The sequence below is a fragment of the Cimex lectularius genome, unplaced genomic scaffold, assembly GCF_000648675.2.
Source record: "Cimex lectularius strain Harlan isolate CLEC.00 unplaced genomic scaffold, Clec_2.1 scaffold268, whole genome shotgun sequence".
Taxonomy (NCBI): Eukaryota; Metazoa; Arthropoda; class Insecta; order Hemiptera; family Cimicidae; genus Cimex; species Cimex lectularius.
In genome coordinates, this window is record NW_019392848.1 from 13,146 (window position 1) to 35,102 (window position 21,957).

A 21,957-nucleotide genomic window follows, 5' to 3' on the forward strand; every position below is an offset into this window, starting at 1 on the left:
TCGTACCAACGTTTCGAGTTTTATTGAGATCATCTTCAGTGCCTTGTGTTACACGAGAAGAACGAAGAACATGGGATTCTATGAACAGATTTCAACTACATATGGACATTGAACTACAATCAGAGTATTCTGAAGGACATCGCCAACAATGAGAAGACTCGCATCGGCTATCAATCAGAGAACTTTTTTGTTGAAAGCAGACAACACAAGGCCCTGAAGATGATCTCAATTAAGATCGAAACGTTGGTACGATAATGCAAATGTTTTTCTAAAACCTACGTCACAGCACACCGCATCTCACGACCTCCAAATAATCAAGTAACGGTCACTAAACACCACACACAAGAGTATCAAGTTTAAACGTATGTATATAATATACATTTGGATTCAACATTATATTTATTTTGTTTTATTTATATAGCAGGGCAATCGACAACAAAATCGTTTCAGTCCCTTAGGAGTGTTGTTTAACCTAGACCCATTCACTCTCTCACTCATTCTTAAATATATTCTTTCCTATTTACATACCATTCACAAGAGTAGAAGGTAGAAATATATTCCTCCATCCTTTACTCACATAAACAACTATTTTATTTGAAGGCTGTTGTGTTACTTACATTAATACTTACTTAATATTACGCCATTTTCACCAATAAAAGTAAAACTTTTAACTTGGTCAACAGTCCGGGTTGTATTTCTATAATTGGCATAAACATTTAATTATATTAACTGAAACATTCTTTTGTTTAAATAGCCAAAATAAAACAGTTTAACTCATTTAAAAAACACTGCTATATTGATTCATTGTCTGTTTCAGATTCATGGTTGTGCTTGTGTGCCTGATATTCAGTGTGCTGTCCACAATAGAAGCGTATTCGAATTTCGCAAATAAAACATTATTTTGGATGGTAAGTTTAATTTAACACATTTGGGCATTAGTTTAACAACCATTGATTTTTTGAGCACGTTTGAGCTATTTGAAAGTAGTTAATTTAAAAAAAACTTGTTTTCCAAATCGAAAATTACATTGATAACTGTTAATTTTCTGCCTATAATATTTAACTTAAATTAATCCTTAACGCCATGAGTTATTGTCTTGGTCGAAGCCGCGTGCCTTTCTCAAACGTGTACATTTTAACAACTCAATCCGAATTATTTATTTAGTGTTTACTAATTTTTCAACATTTAAAAGTGGAAATATGTTTAAATAATGTAATTTTTGGTGGTAAATTGCATAATTGTGTAATTAAAAAGATTAAAGCCAGAAACACACTTACCCGATGCTACGCCATGCGAAGCTACCTGACGCAAATCCAAACTCCGATTTTCCATAAGGTTACATTACCCCCGTGCACATCTACCCGACGCTATGCAACGCTAACCTACCCGACGATCTGCGATCCCCACTGTCCAGATTTTCGTCGGGTAGTATCGAGTACAGTCGAAGACAAAAGAACCGGACACTCATATTTTTATTCAAACTACATGTATTATTGTTTTTATATTAATTACAACATACTTAGTTTAATAGAAACAAAATTAACTGTGATTAAAAATTAATTAGTTTTTATTTAAAAAATTAATTTTAATGGATTGGTAGAAAATTAATCAAAACACCGGAATACGATTTTTTGATATAATAAATTTAACTAACAATTTATTGTACTCGCTTCGGCGGTACATATACTAAAATTGGAACAATTTATTACACGGTTTTGCTCATAAAATTTAATTAATAATTTATTTCATAGTTTTGCTCGTAAAATTACACCATTTTCTAATGTCGGGTATCATCAGAACAGGACACTCATATTTTTTGTAGTTTATTTCAAACTAAGTGCATGTAATTTTGTCGTTATATTAATTACAACGTTTTATTTTAATGTAAACCAAATTAAACGAGTTCAAAAATGCATAAGTTTTTATATACATTGTTTAATTAGATGGTTAAGAGTAACTTTATTTAAAACAATTAAGTTTAACAAACAATTTATTAGATGGTTGTGCTCATAAAATTTAACCAACAATTTATTACAAGGTTTTGTTCAAAATAGTGCATTAAGAACAAAAGATGCGTTGCGATTGTGATAGTGATTATCGTGATAAACGCTGTGGACTGTACGCGACGTGTCGGATAGATGTGCACACCCCATCAAAACGTGGCAAGGCGTCGGGTAGCGTCGCATGGCGTAGCATCGGGTAAGTGTGTTCCTGGCTTAAATGAGATGAGTATTTACACGACATAGTGGGAGGTCGAGTTTCTTACACATTTCAAATATGAAACCACAATTTCCTTCATCACATGTATAATTGTGGGCAGTTTATGATTTTTTATTATTAACATGTTTCCTTTACATAGATTACATGTTTTTCTTATAGTAATGTATTGTGATGAGTAGTGAAATATATCGATAATTTTGGGTAAACAACAATGAACTTAGATGGTAAAATTAACCACTCCGTAACAACAATAAATTTTAGTGTTATATGTATGTAATTACAACAGGGAATCAATCGGAAATTTCCATTTTGATTTTGAAAACGAATTTTAAGAAGCTCTTAAACAGGTCCTTCGTCACCAATTCCGCTGTTAGTGCCGGCCACCTGAATCCCTTCGCAGCTGCGGTTCGAATCAAATCCACTCTCCATTTCTCCTGAGAATTGAAGTCATAAATAAGATGATTCCAGCTTTTGCGAAAAAAAGCTTCCTTACGATAGCAATTGGGTGTAGACATAATTTTTTTATTACGAGGGTTCGCAACAGCAGAGGTTATATCAACCCTCCAGGGCCGCTGGATTCGAACCCGGGACCTTTACCTTACAGTGATGAGCGCCGTGTCAACGCCTAAACCGTTGCGGCCACCGACGGCCCCTGTAGACATAATTCCAAGTCGGTAAAGGTACAACTTATTGCAACCGTGGTCGCTAAGTGCCTGAGTGAGGTTTTGGCGTACTATAAAGCGCACGCATTTTTACAATAGAATACTATTGAGAAGAATAACTTGGTCCGCTAGCCGTTCCTCGTTTCGAGCCAGTCCTTGTTCAACAACTTTTTGAATTAGAACTTCTTCTACTATCGACAGTAGCTTTTTGTTGGAACAGACTTGAGAAGTATCTTCGGACGCTTCCTTGGACATTTCATCGACCAGCTCGTTTCCATGGGTATACACGTTGCTTTCGTCCACGTGAAACGGACTGCCCCGTGCTTACTGTTTTCGAGCCTATGTAATAACCTTATTGCTTTGTTCTGTAAACCCTGCTCTTATTTACCGAATTTTTAATGTATCTGTGAGTTACCCGCTGTCAGTTACAATTCTCACTTATCAGGCAGTTTATGATGAAACAGTCGAAGAAATATTAAACCACAGCTGCTCTATCAGTTTATTGCTTTTAAGATGATCATCAGGGCTATCAAAACGCAATGCCGTTTTACCAGCTACAAATCAATTTCGTGACATAACTAGATTAAAAACAGTTCCAAACATTAAAACATAATATACGTCATAGATAGAAGGTGTACGGTCGTATTACTCGTATATCTCGGGGAGAAAAACGGATCAACTTATCATTCGTCAGGAATGGTTTTTCTCTTGAATCGTTGGAGTTATGAAAAAGTAATCCAGGTCGTCACATTTCAAAACAACTGCTTAAAATAAATAAAAGAGTAATCTAACCAAAACTGCTCTCTCCTCAAAGCTCGTTTATTTCATAAAAAGTAACAAAGTTTAGTCAACTCTTCTCTATTTTTGCAACCGACAACTGTTGCATTCAAACTCCAACTTTTAACTCATCACTGGGCACCGAGTGTCAACTCATCACTCAACTACTGACTTGACGGTGTCTACCCTTTTGCAAAACCCCAGACGGCTCTACATGGGGCTTTCTTTACCATGGTAGCTAATACCCTCTGGCTTCACCATTTGGATTTCTTAACATTTTTTGGAGGGGGATTATCGAATGTCCAAAGAATAAACGAAATGTGTTGTTTATGCTTTGAAATGCCTTCATTCTAATTGACAGTTAATACAATAATCTTGACAAAAGTAATTATTAATTAGTTGTACAACTAATTAGCTAATAAAATAAAAATGTTTGTCAAAGATTTGTTGATTGATTTGGTATGTTTGAGAAACCTGTTTGAACTGTAAATTTTTATAAATAAATAAACCGTTAAAGCATAGTAATTTATTGAAAGACACAACAATATTAGGAATGTAGTATTTTTTTAACATGCATACATGTTCATCTATACAAATAAATGATCTTTGATATATTTACAATCAGCTTTAACTTCCCTATCTTTTAAGGTTTTATTTAGAGGTAAATTCTGATCCAGATGTTTCTGCTGTTGTAATATTAAAATCTGTAACAATACAAGAAAAAGCTTTATAACATTAGTTCATAATAAGGAAAAAATGAGTAAAATTTTTACCTAGAGGTTCAGAAAGTAAATTTTCTTCATTCTGATTATCAGTTTGAACATCTAAAAATTGCATTAAAAAAATCAAATGTTTGGAAATAAATCACAAAATTCATTTTACTAAATTAACCAATATTTATATATCTGTTATTTTTCTACATAAAGTAAAAGTAAAATAAATTATTAGAAAAGTGTACCTGTTAAATCGGACAGCTGTCTTGGGCTCGGCAGCTGCAACTCATTTCCTAGTTGTTCCACTGTAAAAATACAGATTAAATAAAAATTAACAAAAGATTGTCTTCAAACATGAATACATTTTACCTGTCATGTCAGCATCCTTCTTTGGTTCTTTTTGAAAAATTAAAAATAAAAATTATTTTTTAAATATACAACTTTAAAAATGTTCAATACCTGGAGATGAAGAATACAGAATCTGTGGTGACTTTTCACTCTGCAAAGATGTACTCGACGGTGGGTCATTCTGTAAGGACACATCTGATGGTGGTTCATTCTGTAAGGACACATCTGACGGTGGTTCACTCAAACATAGCGTAGTTCCTTTTATTTATATATATGATCACGAATTAATAGGTAAAATGATAAAAATAAATTTCAGGTAGGTTATTTAATGTAATTACCACTTATTTCATCAGAAAGGTCTGCTCTTGGCGAAGGTTTAGTTTCAATCTCTACAAAACAAATACAGTTTTCTTATGTTTAAATAACAAATGCTTTACACATTTTTAACTAAATTTGAAAAAAAAAAAACTTAAAGCTGAAAATACCTGAACTAGATTCAAATATATTCACAGAACTCAATTCGTCTTCCTCATGATCTAGAAAATAAAAACATTTTTATGTTATTCTTGTTTTGTTTTTTAAATTATGGATTTTTTTTTGGCATTGTGCTATCTTTAATGAGGAACTGTCTGTCGCTTTGTCCAAGTAGGGTCTATATGTCATTGAGTCAGTTTTTGTTTTATTCGTTAACTCTTGAATAAAAACAAAGATACCAGATGTTTACTAATAAACGTATTCAAAGAGAAATAATAAAATACCAGGTTTATCGTCTGATCCGATGTCCATCAGGATTTGCTCTTCCTGGCTCGTGTTGTGCTCTATACAAAATTTTGTTGATGTTTAACATAATATACTTTAATTAAATTAACAAATAAATTACCTTCATCCGACTGCTTCGCAATCGAGATTTCAAGATCTAAAAAAAAAATTAAAAATTTTCATCATTACATGGTTACCATTGATTAAATGGTTATAGTAAGATATTAAAAATAATAACCTGATATAACAGAAGATGACAGTTCAATAGTTGTACTGCATTCTTCTTGACCTAACACACAATTTCAAAATGTATTTTTTTTTTAAATTGAAATTTGATATGTTAAAAAATTGGTTAAGGTACCTGGAGTATGTTCATCGCCTGATTCATTTTGTTCTTCAGTGTGATCTAAAAAGAAATAACTTTACTAGCATGATTTTGTAAAACATATCAAATTAAAAATGAAAAGTAAAGTTAATTAACCTTTTCCTTAAGTTAATTACCTTTTCCAAAAATATTAATGACAAAAGAAGAACCACCAGTTATTAAAAATATTTGTTAAAAATAAATAAAATAAAGGCATATTTCACATTTATTGTATAAATCAGAAAAAACATGCATTTTGATTTAGTTCAATTTTTCGCATGCTTTTAAAATGCAGAATGTATACCAATATCCATGTGCATTACACCGGTAGACAGGACATTGACAACATGGTCATTTTCGCTTTCAAGATCATGGCCATCTTCCATTAATTCTTCTTCTTCTTCTTCTTCTCCCTCCACCTCTTCTTCCTCCTCCTCCTCTTCTTCTTCTCCTTCTGCTACATCTTCTTGATCAAAGTCACCGTCGAGGTCTCCATAGTCATCATTGTCAAATTCCCCATCATCGTCGTCATTGTATTCCTTGTCACTGTTATCGTCCTGGTCATTACCATCATCATTTTTATATCGAATTCTTGGCAGCAACTGGGCCAACCTGGCTTTTATATCATCCGGCAGGAATTCTTCAAGCCCACGGCTGGCGTCCAAGAGTTCATCGTCTGACAGGTCCACTCCGTACACCCTTTGACGCACCTCACCTGTCAAAATAGGTCAAAATTAATGCAAAGTGTTTTTTTAGACCGGAACGGTAAAATGGAAAATTACATTCGATTGTGATGATGGTAAATAGGACGACACCACGGAGGTCCCTCAGAATGTGTTTCTTTGCATGATTGGGTCGAGGTGGAGGGCGGAAAGGTTCCATTTGCAGGTCAAAGTTCAAATCTTCGATTTCATAATTATACCTGTCAATCGGCACATTCATAAACTTGGTAAGCAAAGATGGAAGACCCAGGCAATGGAATTCCAGAGCTGCTTGCGTGCTAAGCCTCGAAAAGTCTATCAACGTGTTTAGTATTATTAAAAGCAGCTGAAAAAAAACAAAAAAAAACTGCAAAATCTTTTTTAAAAGCTAATAACAGCACTTTGGACATACCTTTTCTTCAGAATATACCCTATGATAATGCATAATCTGTAAAATAAATCAAGTTACAACAAAAACGCATAAAACCTTAAATGCAGAAAACAGAATTACATAGTCAGAATTGAGCCATATGTAATTTGTGAATGCTTGCGTGAAGTCTGCCGCTAGCAATTCCTCAGGCACGTAATGACTCAAGAGGTTAATTATCTGGCAAATACCGATATCTAAAGCTTTGGTCCTTTCAGTAAAATCTGCCGGAACCCTCTTTATACTCAGAAACCTAAAGATGTTGATTACAACACATATAAAAGGCAAAAGTTAAAAATATAAAAAAAAAGGACAAACCTGAAAATTGGATCTAGTCCAAACTTGGCAAAAAGCTGGGCATACTGTGTGAAATTTAAAACATTTAACATATAAATTATAATACAAAGGCCATAGTTGTCGAAATCCCATTCGTTGGCTTCCAGCTCTCCTGAGATCAACTTATCAAAAACATATTTGATCTACAAAAGAAAACATCAAATAAGGAATATAATTAATAATAATGACTTTAAAATTACACACTTTCTTAAAAATAAATATTGCCAAGTCAGGTACTATGTCAAAAGGTTTTTCGGGATCGATGGCGAACTTTGAGCTAATCAACACACAGTGATTCCAAAGTAATGTGAAACTCAACCTTTCCTCGGTGGTCCAAGCCAACTAAACAAATATTGTATATTTAATATTACTACATATTTACATATATTTATAATAATCTCTTAAGTGAATGTGTTGTTTTTTTCAAAAGAAATTAAAAGGAGATTAAAGGAGGGTTCAATATTAATCATATTGCATCCAGTTAGTTAAATAAAAAGTTTGCAACTTACCTTACTTCTACTTGTTTCAAACACAGGTATACATAGTTTTATCAAGTTGTAGACGTTTCCCAGTAAATTCGAATTGTTCATGTTAATGTAAGTCACACAATCCCTCGAATAGGTCAAACCAGATATCAGAGCGACGACAGTTGAGTGGAACTTTCTTGGCCATGCCAAATCGCATTCCTCGAGGATGTTGTTGAACTTGTTCAGACACGAGGATGTTGTTAGAATAAACAAGTCATCATTCTGAAAAATAAACGTAAGAAAAATCATGTCTTATGACAACAGTAGGACTGAATGCCGTGCGTACCCTGGTCTCATTTGAAGAGACATATTCCAGAAGTAAGCTGGCAATCTCTGCACACCTTACAAGGCTGCTTCTGGGATTTTCAAGGTCTTCGACTAACTTGATCTGCTGGCCGACAGATAAAATTATCCTTGGCGTTTCCTTGGGTGCAGAAAGGATTTGATGATTGTGGAACGATATTGCATGATTTTCATGTGCAGTCATTTTTGTAAATTGAGCCTGGAAAACATGTCAATAATATAACGCAATAATCCATTCAACAATTTTTTCTTAGTACTATTACAGTATAGTACATTGTGAGATTTAAAAAAACCGTTTTCCTTTAACACAGTAGTTGCATCAGGTAGAATAATGGCATATAAGTGTTCATGGAGATTTCTCAGAGATAGCCGTTTGGAAGTCTAGAACGCCCAGCAGGCTGTTGTGGGTCGCCGTAGGTGTCCGAGCCCTGTGCCCTGTTGGGGGTTGGTTCGGGTGGGACAGGGGGAAATCTGGGCATGTTAGCCTGTTAATAATGTTAATTTCTATGTACTAGTTTTTATCCACATCTCCAAAGAGGTCACAGCATGAAAGTAAGGTTAAAGTAGATTTCATTGATTCCCTTCCTCACCCATTGCGGGTTGACTCTGTCCGGCATGGGTCACTGGTGGCCTAAGCGTCCCACTGATATTGGCCAGATATCAGTAATAGATAAGGCCAGTAAAAAAACTTACCTGTGATACATAATATATAAATAAACCACTCAATATATGCACTACAAATAACACGGGTGTGAGCGTATGCATTCCAAAAAAATATTTTTTTGAAGAAAAGTCATACAAAATAATGAAGACTGGATATAAATCTTCTGTTTATGTAACAATTGTGGCACTGAGTAAATGAAATGTACCAAAAAATAAAAATATCAGCTTGCCCAATTACACTTGATATTTTTCTTGTTTTATTCTAAGAACTTAAAACAACAACTTTTCAATTCTAAATTAATACAGAATATTGTAGGTTTTCTAATTTTTTTCCACAGAGATTACAGCAATGACACAAATCACATATTATATTACTTCATTATTATTACATAATGTATATATGTCTAGAGATATAGATCAAACGTACAATGAAGAGACCATAAAATTCGGAAGTTATCACCATAATTTTTTTCCAGGAAATATGGCTCGTTGTTTTTTTCGGCGTGGAGTACATCGTGAGGTTATGGTCGGCTGGATGCAGGTCGAAGTACATGGGATGCTGCGGGCGTTTTAGATTCGTTAGAAAACCGATTTGTATTATTGGTAAGTGGGGGGAGCTTGGGAACTTTGATCCAAAGGTAGTTTAAACAAAAAAAAATCTGTTTCCCTTTCAGATCTCATAGTTGTAGTCGCTTCGATAGTCGTCCTGACAGTAGGCTCCAATGGCCAAGTGTTCGCCACTTCGGCAATCCGGGGTATCCGTTTCCTCCAGATTCTACGGATGCTTCACGTCGATCGACAGGGCGGCACCTGGCGACTCCTTGGTTCTGTAGTTTTTATCCATAGACAGGTAAGATGAAAAACGGTGCGATAAAACTAATACTAGTGGTTATTTCAAGCTATTTAATGAAACAAATACTTTTGTAATCTCCATTTTTTCAGTTTGAACGAAAGGAAGAATCAAATGTTACATTTAATTGCTTTCATTGTTCCTGTTTTAATGAATGTAAATATACCATGATATAATTGTAGGAGTAATCGAAAAATTAAACAATTAACCGAACTAATTGTTAATGAATATGACAAACAAGAAGTATGAGTATTTTTCCAAAAAATTAACGATTTCTTCATTTCTAGAAAAATATCGGTCATCCAGCTGAAATATACAAGAGTGACATACAAAACATTGATCATATATTTTATTTTTTATGGAAATCAATTCGAGGGAATAGATAGTAATTTTTATTAGGCATTTAGAAATAATCCAATAGCTTTGGGTCTTCAGAATAAGTGCAATGTGCATAAGTGTGAATGTATTTACTTGAGCAAATGTATTATAGAAGTTAAGTTTTAGGCTAGATTATAGAAAACCAGATATTTTTTAGTTGCACCTATTTAACCACAGTAATGATTTAAATTGATATTTTTGTAAAGTGCGGTTGTAATTATGTAGTTAGAATGCATTGGGGGCTGAAATTACCTAGCTAACAAAAGCACCTGTTGGTTGGGAAGCGACGATCTCCTGGGCATTCGGTTTAAATATACTAAGCGACCCTCCCGGGTAACGGGGTAGGTGGCCACTCCTGAGGTATAGACCCTTGGGTGAACACATCAGTTAGTAGCAACCCTTTGGTTGTTACAATGTCCAGTAGTTCTGTAGGAGGGGAAACAACAGAAAATATAAAACACTGAGATAACTCTGGAAGAAATGTCGATAAAACACGCAGTGTATCGCTTAAAAAAGATCTTGCCGAAACGACTTCCGCTAAATTTACGCAATACATCTATCACAGATAATCTATACAGATATCACACGAATAAATCTATTCGAACATACATGAAACTCAAAAGAAGGCCAAAACACCAACCATTTACTATAAGCCTTGAAAGAAAAAACGGCAAATAACACCAGAATCCAACTGAAAACCCCAAACTGGCATGGCACATGGTGATAGTTAAAACATGATTTAGTGATAAAATCGGTCATCCAGATATAATATACAAGAGTTACGTACAAAACACTCCGATCATATGTATGTTTTTTTCTCTGTGGCTTTCAACATTTCATACGGGTCTATTTTATTTTTTGCGGTTTTAACTGACTCACGAACCCTTGCTTAATACTATAATAATTCTGTTCCATTAACTAAATTTTTATAATTTCCCTTAATGAATCACATCCTTAATTCAATTACCGAGATTTAATTGAACAATCTTTGTGTCTTCTGTATCAATGAAGTCAGGCGATGACAAATCATCAATGTTTTTCAGCCAAAGCGATTAAAAATGGAAATGATTTGTTTATATTTTAGCTGGTAAAATAAAGTAAATGTAATGTTTTGTGTTTCAGGAATTGATAACAACACTTTACATCGGGTTTTTAGGGTTGATTTTCAGTAGCTATTTTGTTTATTTGGCTGAGAAAGACGCGGTCGGCCCAGATGGAAAAACGGATTTTTCCAATTACGCCGATGCACTGTGGTGGGGAGTGGTATGTAAAACATTTAATGATATTAAAAGAAAAAAAACTTCTACAGCTAAATTTCAAAATCATTTTCAGATAACAGTAACAACGATTGGATACGGGGACGCAGTACCACACACGTGGATGGGCAAAATCGTGGCGTCTTGTTTCAGCGTCTTTGCAATATCGTTTTTCGCCTTGCCCGCTGTAAGATGTCTTTAATTTAAACTAATTAAGGTTTTTAGTTGAGATAAAAAAGTCAGTGTCAAGAGCGGTATTCGAACCCACGACCTTCGGCTAGATAGCTGCTACTCTACCACTTGAGCTATCGTGACTTCGATCCACTCGGACACTAACTTCCCATCTCAAACCCACCTTTTGAATTTTCGCTCCTTTTTGCCATTTTTCAAATGTCGTGTAATCTATTTGATTATCGGCGACTTTTTTATCTCAACTAGAAACCTTAATTAACTGAAAGATATCAATTGGTCAAGCGGATCACAAAAACTAGTGAATTTAATTTAAACTTGGGTCCCCTTATTCACCGAATTATATTTTCAGGGTATCCTGGGTTCGGGGTTCGCACTCAAAGTCCAGCAGAAACAGAGGCAAAAGCATTTCAACAGGCAGATCCCTGCGGCAGCAATGCTAATCCAATGTCTTTGGAGGTGTTACGCCGCCGACAAATCCTTTAAGGGAAACGCGACCTGGAACATTTATGTAAAAGACATGTCCAATTCCAAAGAGGCACCACCACCGACAAAGGTAAAGGTACATCTAATCCGGTTAATAACACAGTAATCCCATTTTTAATTATCGTCTTCATTGCCTCGTACTGACCCACAAAGGTTTTTAAGGTAGTACATAAATCAAAATCAAAACTTTTTTTTCCATTACATCCATCTTTTCTTCTGAATGCTTTATTTTTTATTTTTTTTAATTACAAATGACTTTTAACAAGCTTTTTGTCTGATGCATTTTGAACCTTTTATTAGAGTGTAATTTTATTTAGTATCACATCACATAAAGAATTTCATTGTCAGGTCTTTGTCTGACTTGTGCTGCCTGACATTTTATATTTCTTCATTTCACCATTTATCACAAATTTATTGAACTATTCTTTTTTACAAGATGCCCAGGTAGAACTCTGTAGTTGATTAAGGAGATTTTGCTACAATTTGAACTTGTAGTACAGAACGTCTTATCTTATAATAAAACGTATAAGACAAAGCAAAGAGAGAAACTGCAAAAGTTTAATTTGTTTAGCATTATTTGAAGCTGCAATAAAATATATTTATTATTACTATGTGCTTTCCTAGTTTACTTGAGAATACGATTTTAATTTGAATACTAGAAATGATACTGTATTTTGCTTTATACTATAAGACTTCACCAGCGATTTGTGCATGATAATTAAAAGAAATTTCTATTTAACAAAGCTTTATGCACGATTAGTTAAAAGGTCGAACGGAACTGATTTTAAATCATAAAAAGACATCTAAAAAGACACACTTAGTTAATGATTATGCACCATATTCTGGAGCTAGCATAAAGATTTTATAAATTTGCTTCTTCCATCTTCTAAATATCTGCCGGTCCGTTCTAGTCGCTCATGCTTCAAGTTGCAAAAAAAGCCAGCGTCCTAAAAAGAAGAAAGTCCAAAAACAAAATGGAGCCGCCGCCCTCGACGGCAAACACACCGGGCTCAATGGAATGCAACAACACCATGAGAAGGGACAGCGAAGGAGAAGTCGTCTTTTACATCGAAGAGCCGAAAGCCGGTAAAAATACTGATTCATACATCACTCACATATCTCGCGAGGGATAAAATCCAATTGGAAACCTGGATAATAGAATTTCAAAATTGTTTTTTGTTTTTCAGGAACTCCAAACAGAATCAGAAGAGACGGCAACACGTTTCGAGGGCTTGTCAGTCAAACGAGCAGCGTTACGGAGGTCGCGAGTGACGACATGGATCTGGACTTGGAGCCAGAACGAATTACCGAGTATTATGATAATATTTATTATACCGACTGAACTACTTTTTGTCCACAATTTAAACTACCGATGATCAACTCAATAAAACTAGACCTGTCCCCAATATTTAACAGTTATAACTAAAAAATGCAATAATATCGATGTCTATTATTAAGAAATATGTTTAGGTTGACCGAAGTGCACAAAAACGCTATCCGGGCTATCAGAAAAATCAAATACTTCGTCGCACGGAGAAAATTCCAGCAGGCCAGGAAGCCGTACGACGTGCGGGACGTTATCGAGCAGTACAGCCAAGGCCATTTAAACATGATGGTCCGAATAAAGGTAAATAGAAACTTTTTTTTTTTAATTTATTCATCAGACATGAAAGTTTTGTAGGAATTGCAAAGGCGACTGGATCAGACTTTAGGGAAGCCGGGAAGCTATTTAGGAGGAATCGATAGAGCGGGAAACATCAAACCGATGACAATAGGTGCACGGCTTTGCCGCGTAGAGCAACAGGTGAGACTGTCGATTCTTCTTATTTAAAAACAAACAGTCAACCGAGTCTTTTGAATTCTAGTTGTCGAACATGGACAGAAAGCTCGATCAACTGATGTACGTGCTGAACACTCAAGCTCACAAGCACACCATCGAAGAACAGGTGTGATAATCAACCGGCGGTTCAAGAATTGTACATTAAAAATAATCCATACTGTTTGATGATTGTAAACCATGCCGAGGTTTTCCTTCCACGGCAATGTTATGTTGAATGTTTGTTTAATTATTTAGAAATCGCCGAAATGGTAAATAATGCCTGCTGTCAACTTTAGACGACTGGCAATTTAATGACATTATCATTAATGTGTAAAGACAATCATAAAGACTAACGCTTTCATGGCTTATCGATAATTTTGGCTTGAAGCAAATAGAGTGAAATTTATTCCTAGGCGACATTTTTAAGTCGGAGTCGGTCTGAGCTGTCGTGGTCAAAAAGAGTTTAAAAATAAATATTGTAATATAAATACAGACAAATACTCATTTGTTCAAAACTACTGATCTTAGATTTAATAATGAGATTTTTACTTATCATAGAATTTTTGTAAGTTGCTTAATAAATCTTTAGCAGGATCACTCAGGGAAGCAATAGCAAAACAAAATTTTGTTTCAATATATATTTTTTTATTTTTTGTTTGTTGTATTGAACAATTTAAACAAAAAGTGAATTCCATTTTATGAACAAGATTCGAATGTTTTTATATAAATGAATTTTAATTAACGAAATATATGAGTCTTTGAATTTATTTCCAAAATTCAGCTTTGTCTTGGTATTGCTTCCTAGTAGAAATCCACTGTTTAGAATTCATCTTTGTTTTTACTGCTGTATATATTGTAATAAAGTTCCATCAGTAGAACTAATACAATTTTTAGCTTCTTATAATTAAAACTCATGTAATATAATTTCTTCCCCTGTATTATACCGGACTCATTTTGTACAAGGGCGACTATGTAGAATTGTTATAATAAAAAACTCATTACCAGTCATTTTTTGATTTTTGCTAAAGTTAAATTTAAAGGATAAATATCAAGTGCACTTTTCTCTGATGGAACTGAAACGCTCTCTTAAGTGATCTGAATCTAACTTTTAAAAAATATGAAGCTATGTTTTTTCTATGAAACAGAACTAGAATTTTTGTAATAAAGTTAGGGTCCAATAAACCGCTTTCTACATAGGGCAATCGATTTTTATTCGATTTCTGATTGACCAACAAGGAAGTTAATTCAATAATTTGACATGGGGATTGTAATGGGCAAGTAACGATTTTTCCCTGACCTAAATCACAAAAACGAAGCAATAATAACTCTTATATTGAAAGCAATGGATCCTCGTGTCAAATTCCTTTTGTGCCTAACTAATTGTTGCATATAAAATGTATTGTCTTACGATTAGATATCTTTTGTAAATATTGATTCTCCATTGTGGTAATAATAAATTTGCATCACAGTGCTGTCAATGAAAATATTTTATTAAATCAAGATAACTTAAAAAACGCTCTCTATAAAAATAAAAATAAACGTTAAGGCATAATTGCCTTATTATTGCGAACTCCTTAAACGACAGTGGAACAAATCATTAACAGCACTGCCTGGGAGCAATAATACATATCTTACACAATATAGAATTAAGCTGTTATGAAGACTTCTTTCCTAGAGTCCTTATTAGTGTACGTTCCGTATTTCAAAACATCGGTTAAAAATAATTTTAGAATATAATCGATTAATCATCATGGTGTCGGGTCCGGATTTATAGTTCGTATATAATCGCCAAAACACCTCTTGAAAACTTATTTTAGAAAAACAAAATGTAACTTAATTGATCTACTAACTTAGATAAAATGATATGTAGTAATATATTTAAATAAAAATCTATCTTTTAATAATAAAAAAATGTACATAGCGTTTGAAGAACTGTAACAATAATCCTAAGGGTAAAGAAATTGGTCTGAAAACATCGTCTTAATCATAAATGCTATTTTTTATTTTAGATGTGACCATTTTTGAATGAAGTACAACAAGAGGTCCAAAATCAGTTTCTAAAACATTCCCACCCCATTCTTTTTAAGTCCAAATCGTGAATGTGAATGAGAGTCTCAAATCAACCCCTTGCCCTGCCTATGAATCAGAGATTCTAAATATTTTGATATCGATTGTACAGTAGAATAAGGAGAGCTCCCTCTATATATATTACTATTACTTGTAACATTTTTTTGTTCATAAATAGTTTCTTAAGAAAATTATTTTTAATTACAGTGAGCAATTATTTTGGCCTAAAGTGCTTGTAGCAATTAATTAATTTTATTAATTTCGACTTTATAAAAAACTATAATAATAACTAATCTTTAAAAAATGTTATATAAATTTGTTGAAAAATGATATAAATACATATCTTCTGTGATATTGTGTTATTGTGCTTATACTTAAAGTTGACAGTTTATTCGTTAAAAAAAATGTCGAATTCGTTGTTCTGTTAAAGGACCATTGAATTAAATTCAGTAGAAAATTACGTTTCTGTACAATTCAACCGCTATATTTTGTAAATGTCCCATAATATTTTGTTTATGTATTTTGACTCTACGTTAAGAGCGACTTGTAACTGTGCAACGAACAATATTATTACTGACTATTGTTATGGTTTTAATTTTCATATTTCAATTGTAACACTTTTTATGTGTGTTTTGATTAGATTAGAGAACATTTATTTCTCTTTTTTTTATAAAAAAAAAGCACACAGTTTTCCACTTTTGTGAATATAAATCATTAATGAACATATATATATTCTTGATTATTAGCTTATTAGTAACTATAGGAAAGATAAGACTATACTTTACTGTTAAGTATAATAAAAGCAAAAATTGCAACGGTATTATGCTTTATCAAATTTGGCTAATAAGCCCCTCCCAGAGAAAATTAAAACTAATATTGACAAGTTTAGCCTTGTCAATAGTTTGTATTGATTAGATTTAATACATTTACAAAACAGTAGTGTACATTTATAAAGTAATTGTTTTAAAAATTGTAGTTTTTTCTTTTAAATTTATAACAGTTTGAATCATATCGTCGGGGACCACAAAAGCGCTACCGGAGTCGGTGAAAAAAGACCACGATTTGGCTGGTATTCTGCACGAGAACCAGCACGATGCACGCCTCGCGGCGCCTTTTTGGAGCATTTATGTGGTGCCAACGATTTTTTAAATAACTATACTTTCTCAATTGTACATTAAATGCACAAACAGAATTGATAATTAACAAAATTATACAAAGTGTAGTTGTTTTCATTCAAAAGTATCTTTAATAGAACATTTTAATTATCTATGCATTACCAACAAAAAAATTATATTCTCAGTCATTTGTTTTATTTACCCTAAACCCGACGCGTTTTAAATGTTTAAACGATAAAATGCTTTGTACTCACATTTACTATCGCCTTTCGATGTATAGATTTTATATCATTAAATTATTGGTTTCTAATGTATTTGCATTTTAAAAAATGACGTTTTTGCATTGCATCACTTAAGATGATTGCGAAAGGGCTGTATTATTTTATTTGTCTTTGTGTATGAGATGTATAATTAAGAACCTACCATGATTTTAAATTAGAAAGCTTAAGCTTTAAGAAAAAAAATCACTTTAAGCAATTTTCAGAATATTCTTTGGAATGGGCGATGTAAAATTGAGCCGACCCCATAGGATTAACCAAGAAGATATGTAAAATGAGCCGGTTATGGTTTTACTACCTGTACCAGGAGATGTAAAATGAGCCGATGGCAGAAGGAAGAAGCTGGAATCATAAGTACATAATGTAGGTGTAATGCCATCAGAAGCACATCCGTCAATTAGACAAATCCTGAATTAGAGGTACATTATGTAGATGCAATGTCGTCAAAAACTCATCAGTCAATTTAAACAAATAATTAATTAGTTATTAGCCGAAGGTTGTGGGTTCGAATACCGCTCGTGACACTAACTTTTTCATTTCAACCAATACCTTACATAAAGATTAATTAATTGAAAGAAGTTATTTGGTCAATCGGACCACGAACTATAACAGATTAGTTATTAAGTTCACTAATTTCGTGGTCCGCTTGACCAATTAATATATTACAATTAATTAAGGTTTTTAGTTGTGATAAAAAAGTCAATGGCACTCAACAGCTCAAGTGGTAGAGCAGCGGCGTATCAAGCCGAAGATTGTGGGTTCGAATCCCGCTCGTGCCATTGACTTTTTTATCAACTAAAAACCTTAATTAATTGTAATTAGTTATTAAGGGTGAACTTTACTGTACACAGCGCTGCGCCTGCCAACCAAATGCTGCTGATTTCGTGATTCGCGTGTACTGATAACTGTGGAATTGTTGTGAAACGCGAATTTAAATACAAAACCAACATGACACCACAAGAATAACACCACACTTTATGTGGGTATGAAATACTTGGTTCAAAATTTATATTTACATCTATAATTGATTTTTTTTTTTCAAATCAACAAATGTTTTGTAATTCACTTAGGCCCTGAAGATGACCCGAATAAAAGTCGAAACGTCGGCAAAAAAAATGAAAAAGGTGTTTTTCTAAACTACCTCATTCTCGTTCGCTCTTCATGACTTCAACAAATTATCGAACAACCGGTCACTAAAAAATACCCTTTTTTCTTTTTTTAGTGTATTTGCATTCTTTTTAAATCCACACATTTATTTTGCATTCACACACCTAATTTTTTCTGATTTATTTATTGTTTTTTCTTACAAATAAAAGTATTACGTTGCTTTAATAATATATATATATATAAAAGTTAAAACACCGAACATAGATGGTTTGACGTCGTGTTTCCATCTTTACACTCAGCCGGCTTTATTTACCCACCGGCTCGATTTACATAGTCATTGCCTGACACTTCTCTTTAACTGAATCATTTTACATCAGAGATTAAGGTTGGCGAGCCGTACCTCAGGTAGCGGTGAGATCGGCTCAATTTGCCATCGCCCTTTGAAATGATTTGACAAGATGTCAGTACAGCAAAATAAACGAGCGACTTCAGAGCTGGACGGAAACCATGGAAAATGGAAATACTCTTCGGCGAAGTCTTACGGAGTTCATGGATGGTACTGGGAATGGTACTTGAGCTGGACAACGGGGCCGTACTCGTCCGGAATGATCTCGCCGAATTAGCAAGTGGTCTGCTCCGCCATACCTTTACTGATCGAGGTACGCCGGTTTAAAATTCGCCTTCATAGACTTCTAAAACCGCCGAGGGTGATTTGGTTCGCGCTTGGGGTGATTGCGGACGATGGTGGCTCTGCCTACACTCCCTCAGGGGGACTCGGTAATTCTGTCCGTGACAGGTCTCCGTCGACCCTCTCGTGTACATGTTGTAAGATAACACGATGGGGTGTCTCGGCAAAACGTTTGTTCTTGTCTGGGTACCCGGACAGATAAGTCTGAAGGCGGACAAGGCAGCAAGGCCAGGACAGGACGTCCCATCTTCCGGACTCAACTACCGCGATCCTGCCCTCTGACGCACTAAAAAACACGATTTGGAGAAAACCGCATCATCGAAGGGCCGGATAGCACAGATCACGGTTCAAGAGCACTGTCGATGGGTCGCACTCAGAAAACTAACTCGAAGGTCACCCTCTCCCGATTAAGGATAGACCATGCGAGGTTGACACGGACACTCACTTTTGGGCCAAGCCAGCCCACGCATGTGTTCAGCATTGTGCGTTGTGCCCCACTTCATTCCTTGACTGCCAATTGAATCTCCCCACGATATGAGAGTTGAGCACGACAGAGAGTATTTAGGACTCCTGTTCTTATTTTCGGAGAAAAGAGATTGTTTTTATTGCATACGGATATAAGTATTGTTTTGTGCACGCTAGTTTGGGTTGAGAATTAACGTATTTATTAGCGTGAATGTGTAGTGTGAGAGGGCCAATGGCAGATTAATAAGAACCCCATCGAACCTCATTTAGAGTAGGCTGTTACACTGAATGTATTTATTGGCGTGAATGTGTAGTATGAGAGGGCCGATGGCGGAATAATAAGTACCCCAACGACCCTCATTTAGATTAGGCTGTTATATAAATATGTGTGGAGGGTGACAGAGGAATATCAAGTACTCCTCCACCCTAACTGTGTGAACGTATTTGAGAGTGAGTGAGCGTGAATGGATAGAGGATTTGGTTGCGTTGGAGGGTGAAATGACCTAGCTGTTAATAACCTGTAGAGCCCAATCCCAGTGTGCGTACGGATAAGACCCGATAGGACTTCCCGGGGGTGGTCATTCTCGAGACCTGCCACTATTTTTTTTTTTTAATTTACATAAATGGCTCAACTCTGAACACGGGCGCATGTGTGTACATGCATGTGCAGATTTTAGCTTATATAAATCAGTAGTTAGATACCCCGATAAACATCAACTCCGTGATGAAAAATGAAAAAGTAAGTTATAAATTGCGATATTATAAAGAACAGAACCGCCTTGCATAAACAATACACCACATAAAATATTCCTACAGTAAAAAAAAATCGTAAGAGGAACCAAATCAGCAGATTCGCAATTTTTAATCAACAGTAATTGAAGAAATTTATAAGAATAACTGTATATTGTGTTATCAATTTGCGATTATTCACATTCAAGAAAAAATAAAAATAAAAATAAAAAACCATGTTAAAATCAACCATGTTAATAAAAAGCAACCATGTTTTTTTACCATGGATTTAAACCTCAAGATGATGTATTGAAACTGAATGCAGAAATGTTTTTACTGACGGTCTGTTTCTTCTTTGTTAACTGTTATATTATTAATTAAGCTTATTAAAGATAAATTAATTGAATTAATTAAAATTATTAATTATGTTCTTCAAAAGCTCGACGTAAGAACAGATTGTTTTCTAACAATTGGCCAGAAATTAAGTGTAGTCAATAGAAGTTTACTTTTCAATAAACCGCGTTGGAATAATTAAACAGACAGTTTAGAAATGAGTAGTTTGGCCGTTTATCATTTTGGTCCGCTTATCCTCGCTGCTTCGGTCAAGTTTAAGCCAAAAAAAGTTCAATGAGGGACTGAGTTTTTTAAGTGTTGCCTCAGTGATAATTTTGAACAAATGAGCCTGAGAGGCCGAAAATGTAAAAATAATCGCAGGCTACAAAAGAACAATTAATCAATTTTAACCGTTTTTGTAAAATGTAAACGTTGTTGTTTATCCTAAGAAAGCTCTCGCTTAAATCGAACCAATACAAACACTGAAACCCAAACAAAAATGAATGATTTTTAGAAGATTTCGTTAATAAATTTACACAATTTAAGGAAATAAAGTTCGAGATATTCGGAAAATGTTTTTAAGTTGCATATAATGGTTAAAACCATCTTGAAAAGAAAAATACGCTTGAAATATTAATACTCAAGGTAATGTTTTATCATCTTTAAGATAAATTTTACATTTTTTGAAACAATTTATGATGAAAATTAATACTGACACTTTTTAGTTAACTGACTGCTATTTGTTCACTGTTGTTTCCGCTCAGTACAGACATCTCCAGTTGAATAGTTTAATCGGATTTCTCATAATTACAACTGAATTTAAATAAATTGCTAATTCCTAGTTTTGCGTGTTAAATTGTCGGGATGAAATTAATAGATAAATTTCTTACCTAGCAAGGCTGACAGCGTTGCTCCCTTTTTCCCCTGAGCGGACAAGATGTAAATAAACATTGGCGAAAGGCCCGGCGCGCTTGTGAGCGATGGACGTTTTCGTCGAGGTTTACGCCGCGGACGGTGAAGGTTTCACGCAGTGTTGCCTCAGCCGCGGTGGCAAAATATTTCCCGCTGTCATATTTGCCGATGCCCTCGAACTTCCACCCTTACCTATTTATGTAAAAAAGTAGCTTTTGAGAGTGCCAACAGACTCCTGAAATAAAAGGAAATAAAGTCAGATCTAAGGAGGAGTCGTTACTGGGCAGGCTATTCCGTGGTTCTCATAGAATGGGAACCCAGACATAAAAGATGTGAAATTGTGGATGGTAGCGCATACATTCACACCCGTCTAAGTCAAAGGGCATGCCAAAAAGAATCATGATAACAATTGACAAAAGTTACCACTATCAGATGCATACAGAGCAGTGTGGACTGTGGGGTGTGACCTATAGCAATAGGGTTAT

At 34.5% G+C, this 21,957-nt stretch overlaps 2 protein-coding genes across 3 annotated transcripts; one reads left to right on the plus strand and one right to left on the minus strand.

Annotated features, from left to right (window-relative positions):
- Window positions 1-805: 805 nt before the first annotated feature.
- On the plus strand, window positions 806-17,144 carry LOC106661787 (potassium voltage-gated channel subfamily KQT member 1). The gene is made up of 11 exons (XM_024228678.1): window positions 806-908; window positions 9,277-9,403; window positions 9,475-9,650; window positions 11,151-11,291; window positions 11,361-11,471; window positions 11,826-12,029; window positions 12,871-13,045; window positions 13,147-13,270; window positions 13,430-13,586; window positions 13,641-13,763; window positions 13,825-17,144. The coding sequence occupies exons 1-11, from the start codon at window positions 822-824 to the stop codon at window positions 13,909-13,911; spliced, it is 1,512 nt and encodes a 503-aa protein (XP_024084446.1). The 5' UTR covers window positions 806-821; the 3' UTR covers window positions 13,912-17,144.
- Window positions 4,186-21,569, minus strand: LOC106661786. Of its 2 annotated transcripts, XM_014385419.2 has the most exons (20): window positions 21,451-21,569; window positions 8,121-8,336; window positions 7,817-8,056; window positions 7,512-7,649; window positions 7,290-7,450; window positions 7,056-7,224; window positions 6,957-6,992; window positions 6,626-6,890; window positions 6,148-6,558; window positions 5,841-5,885; window positions 5,718-5,768; window positions 5,601-5,636; window positions 5,479-5,538; window positions 5,206-5,256; window positions 5,059-5,109; window positions 4,832-4,978; window positions 4,742-4,768; window positions 4,618-4,677; window positions 4,433-4,483; window positions 4,186-4,363 (listed from the first exon to the last, which is right to left on the minus strand). In XM_014385419.2, the coding sequence occupies exons 2-20, from the start codon at window positions 8,319-8,321 to the stop codon at window positions 4,311-4,313; spliced, it is 2,253 nt and encodes a 750-aa protein (XP_014240905.1). In that variant the 5' UTR covers window positions 8,322-8,336; window positions 21,451-21,569; the 3' UTR covers window positions 4,186-4,310. The 2 variants fall into 2 exon arrangements, with proteins under 2 accessions (XP_014240905.1, XP_014240906.1); XM_014385420.2 differs by lacking the exon at window positions 4,742-4,768.
- Window positions 21,570-21,957: the final 388 nt, after the last annotated feature.

Coding starts and splice junctions, on each gene's coding strand:
- LOC106661787 (XM_024228678.1), top strand. CDS start 822: ATGGTTGTGCTTGTGTGCCTGATATTCAGTGTGCTGTCCACAATAGAA. Junction 909..9,276: donor ATAAAACATTATTTTGGATG/GTAAGTTTAATT, acceptor ATTTTTTTCCAG/GAAATATGGCTCGTTGTTTT. Junction 9,651..11,150: donor TAGTTTTTATCCATAGACAG/GTAAGATGAAAA, acceptor TTTGTGTTTCAG/GAATTGATAACAACACTTTA.
- LOC106661786 (XM_014385419.2), bottom strand. CDS start 8,321: ATGACTGCACATGAAAATCATGCAATATCGTTCCACAATCATCAAATC. Junction 6,993..7,055: donor TATGGCTCAATTCTGACTAT/GTAATTCTGTTT, acceptor TTTATTTTACAG/ATTATGCATTATCATAGGGT. Junction 5,110..5,205: donor TATATTTGAATCTAGTTCAG/GTATTTTCAGCT, acceptor TTTGTTTTGTAG/AGATTGAAACTAAACCTTCG.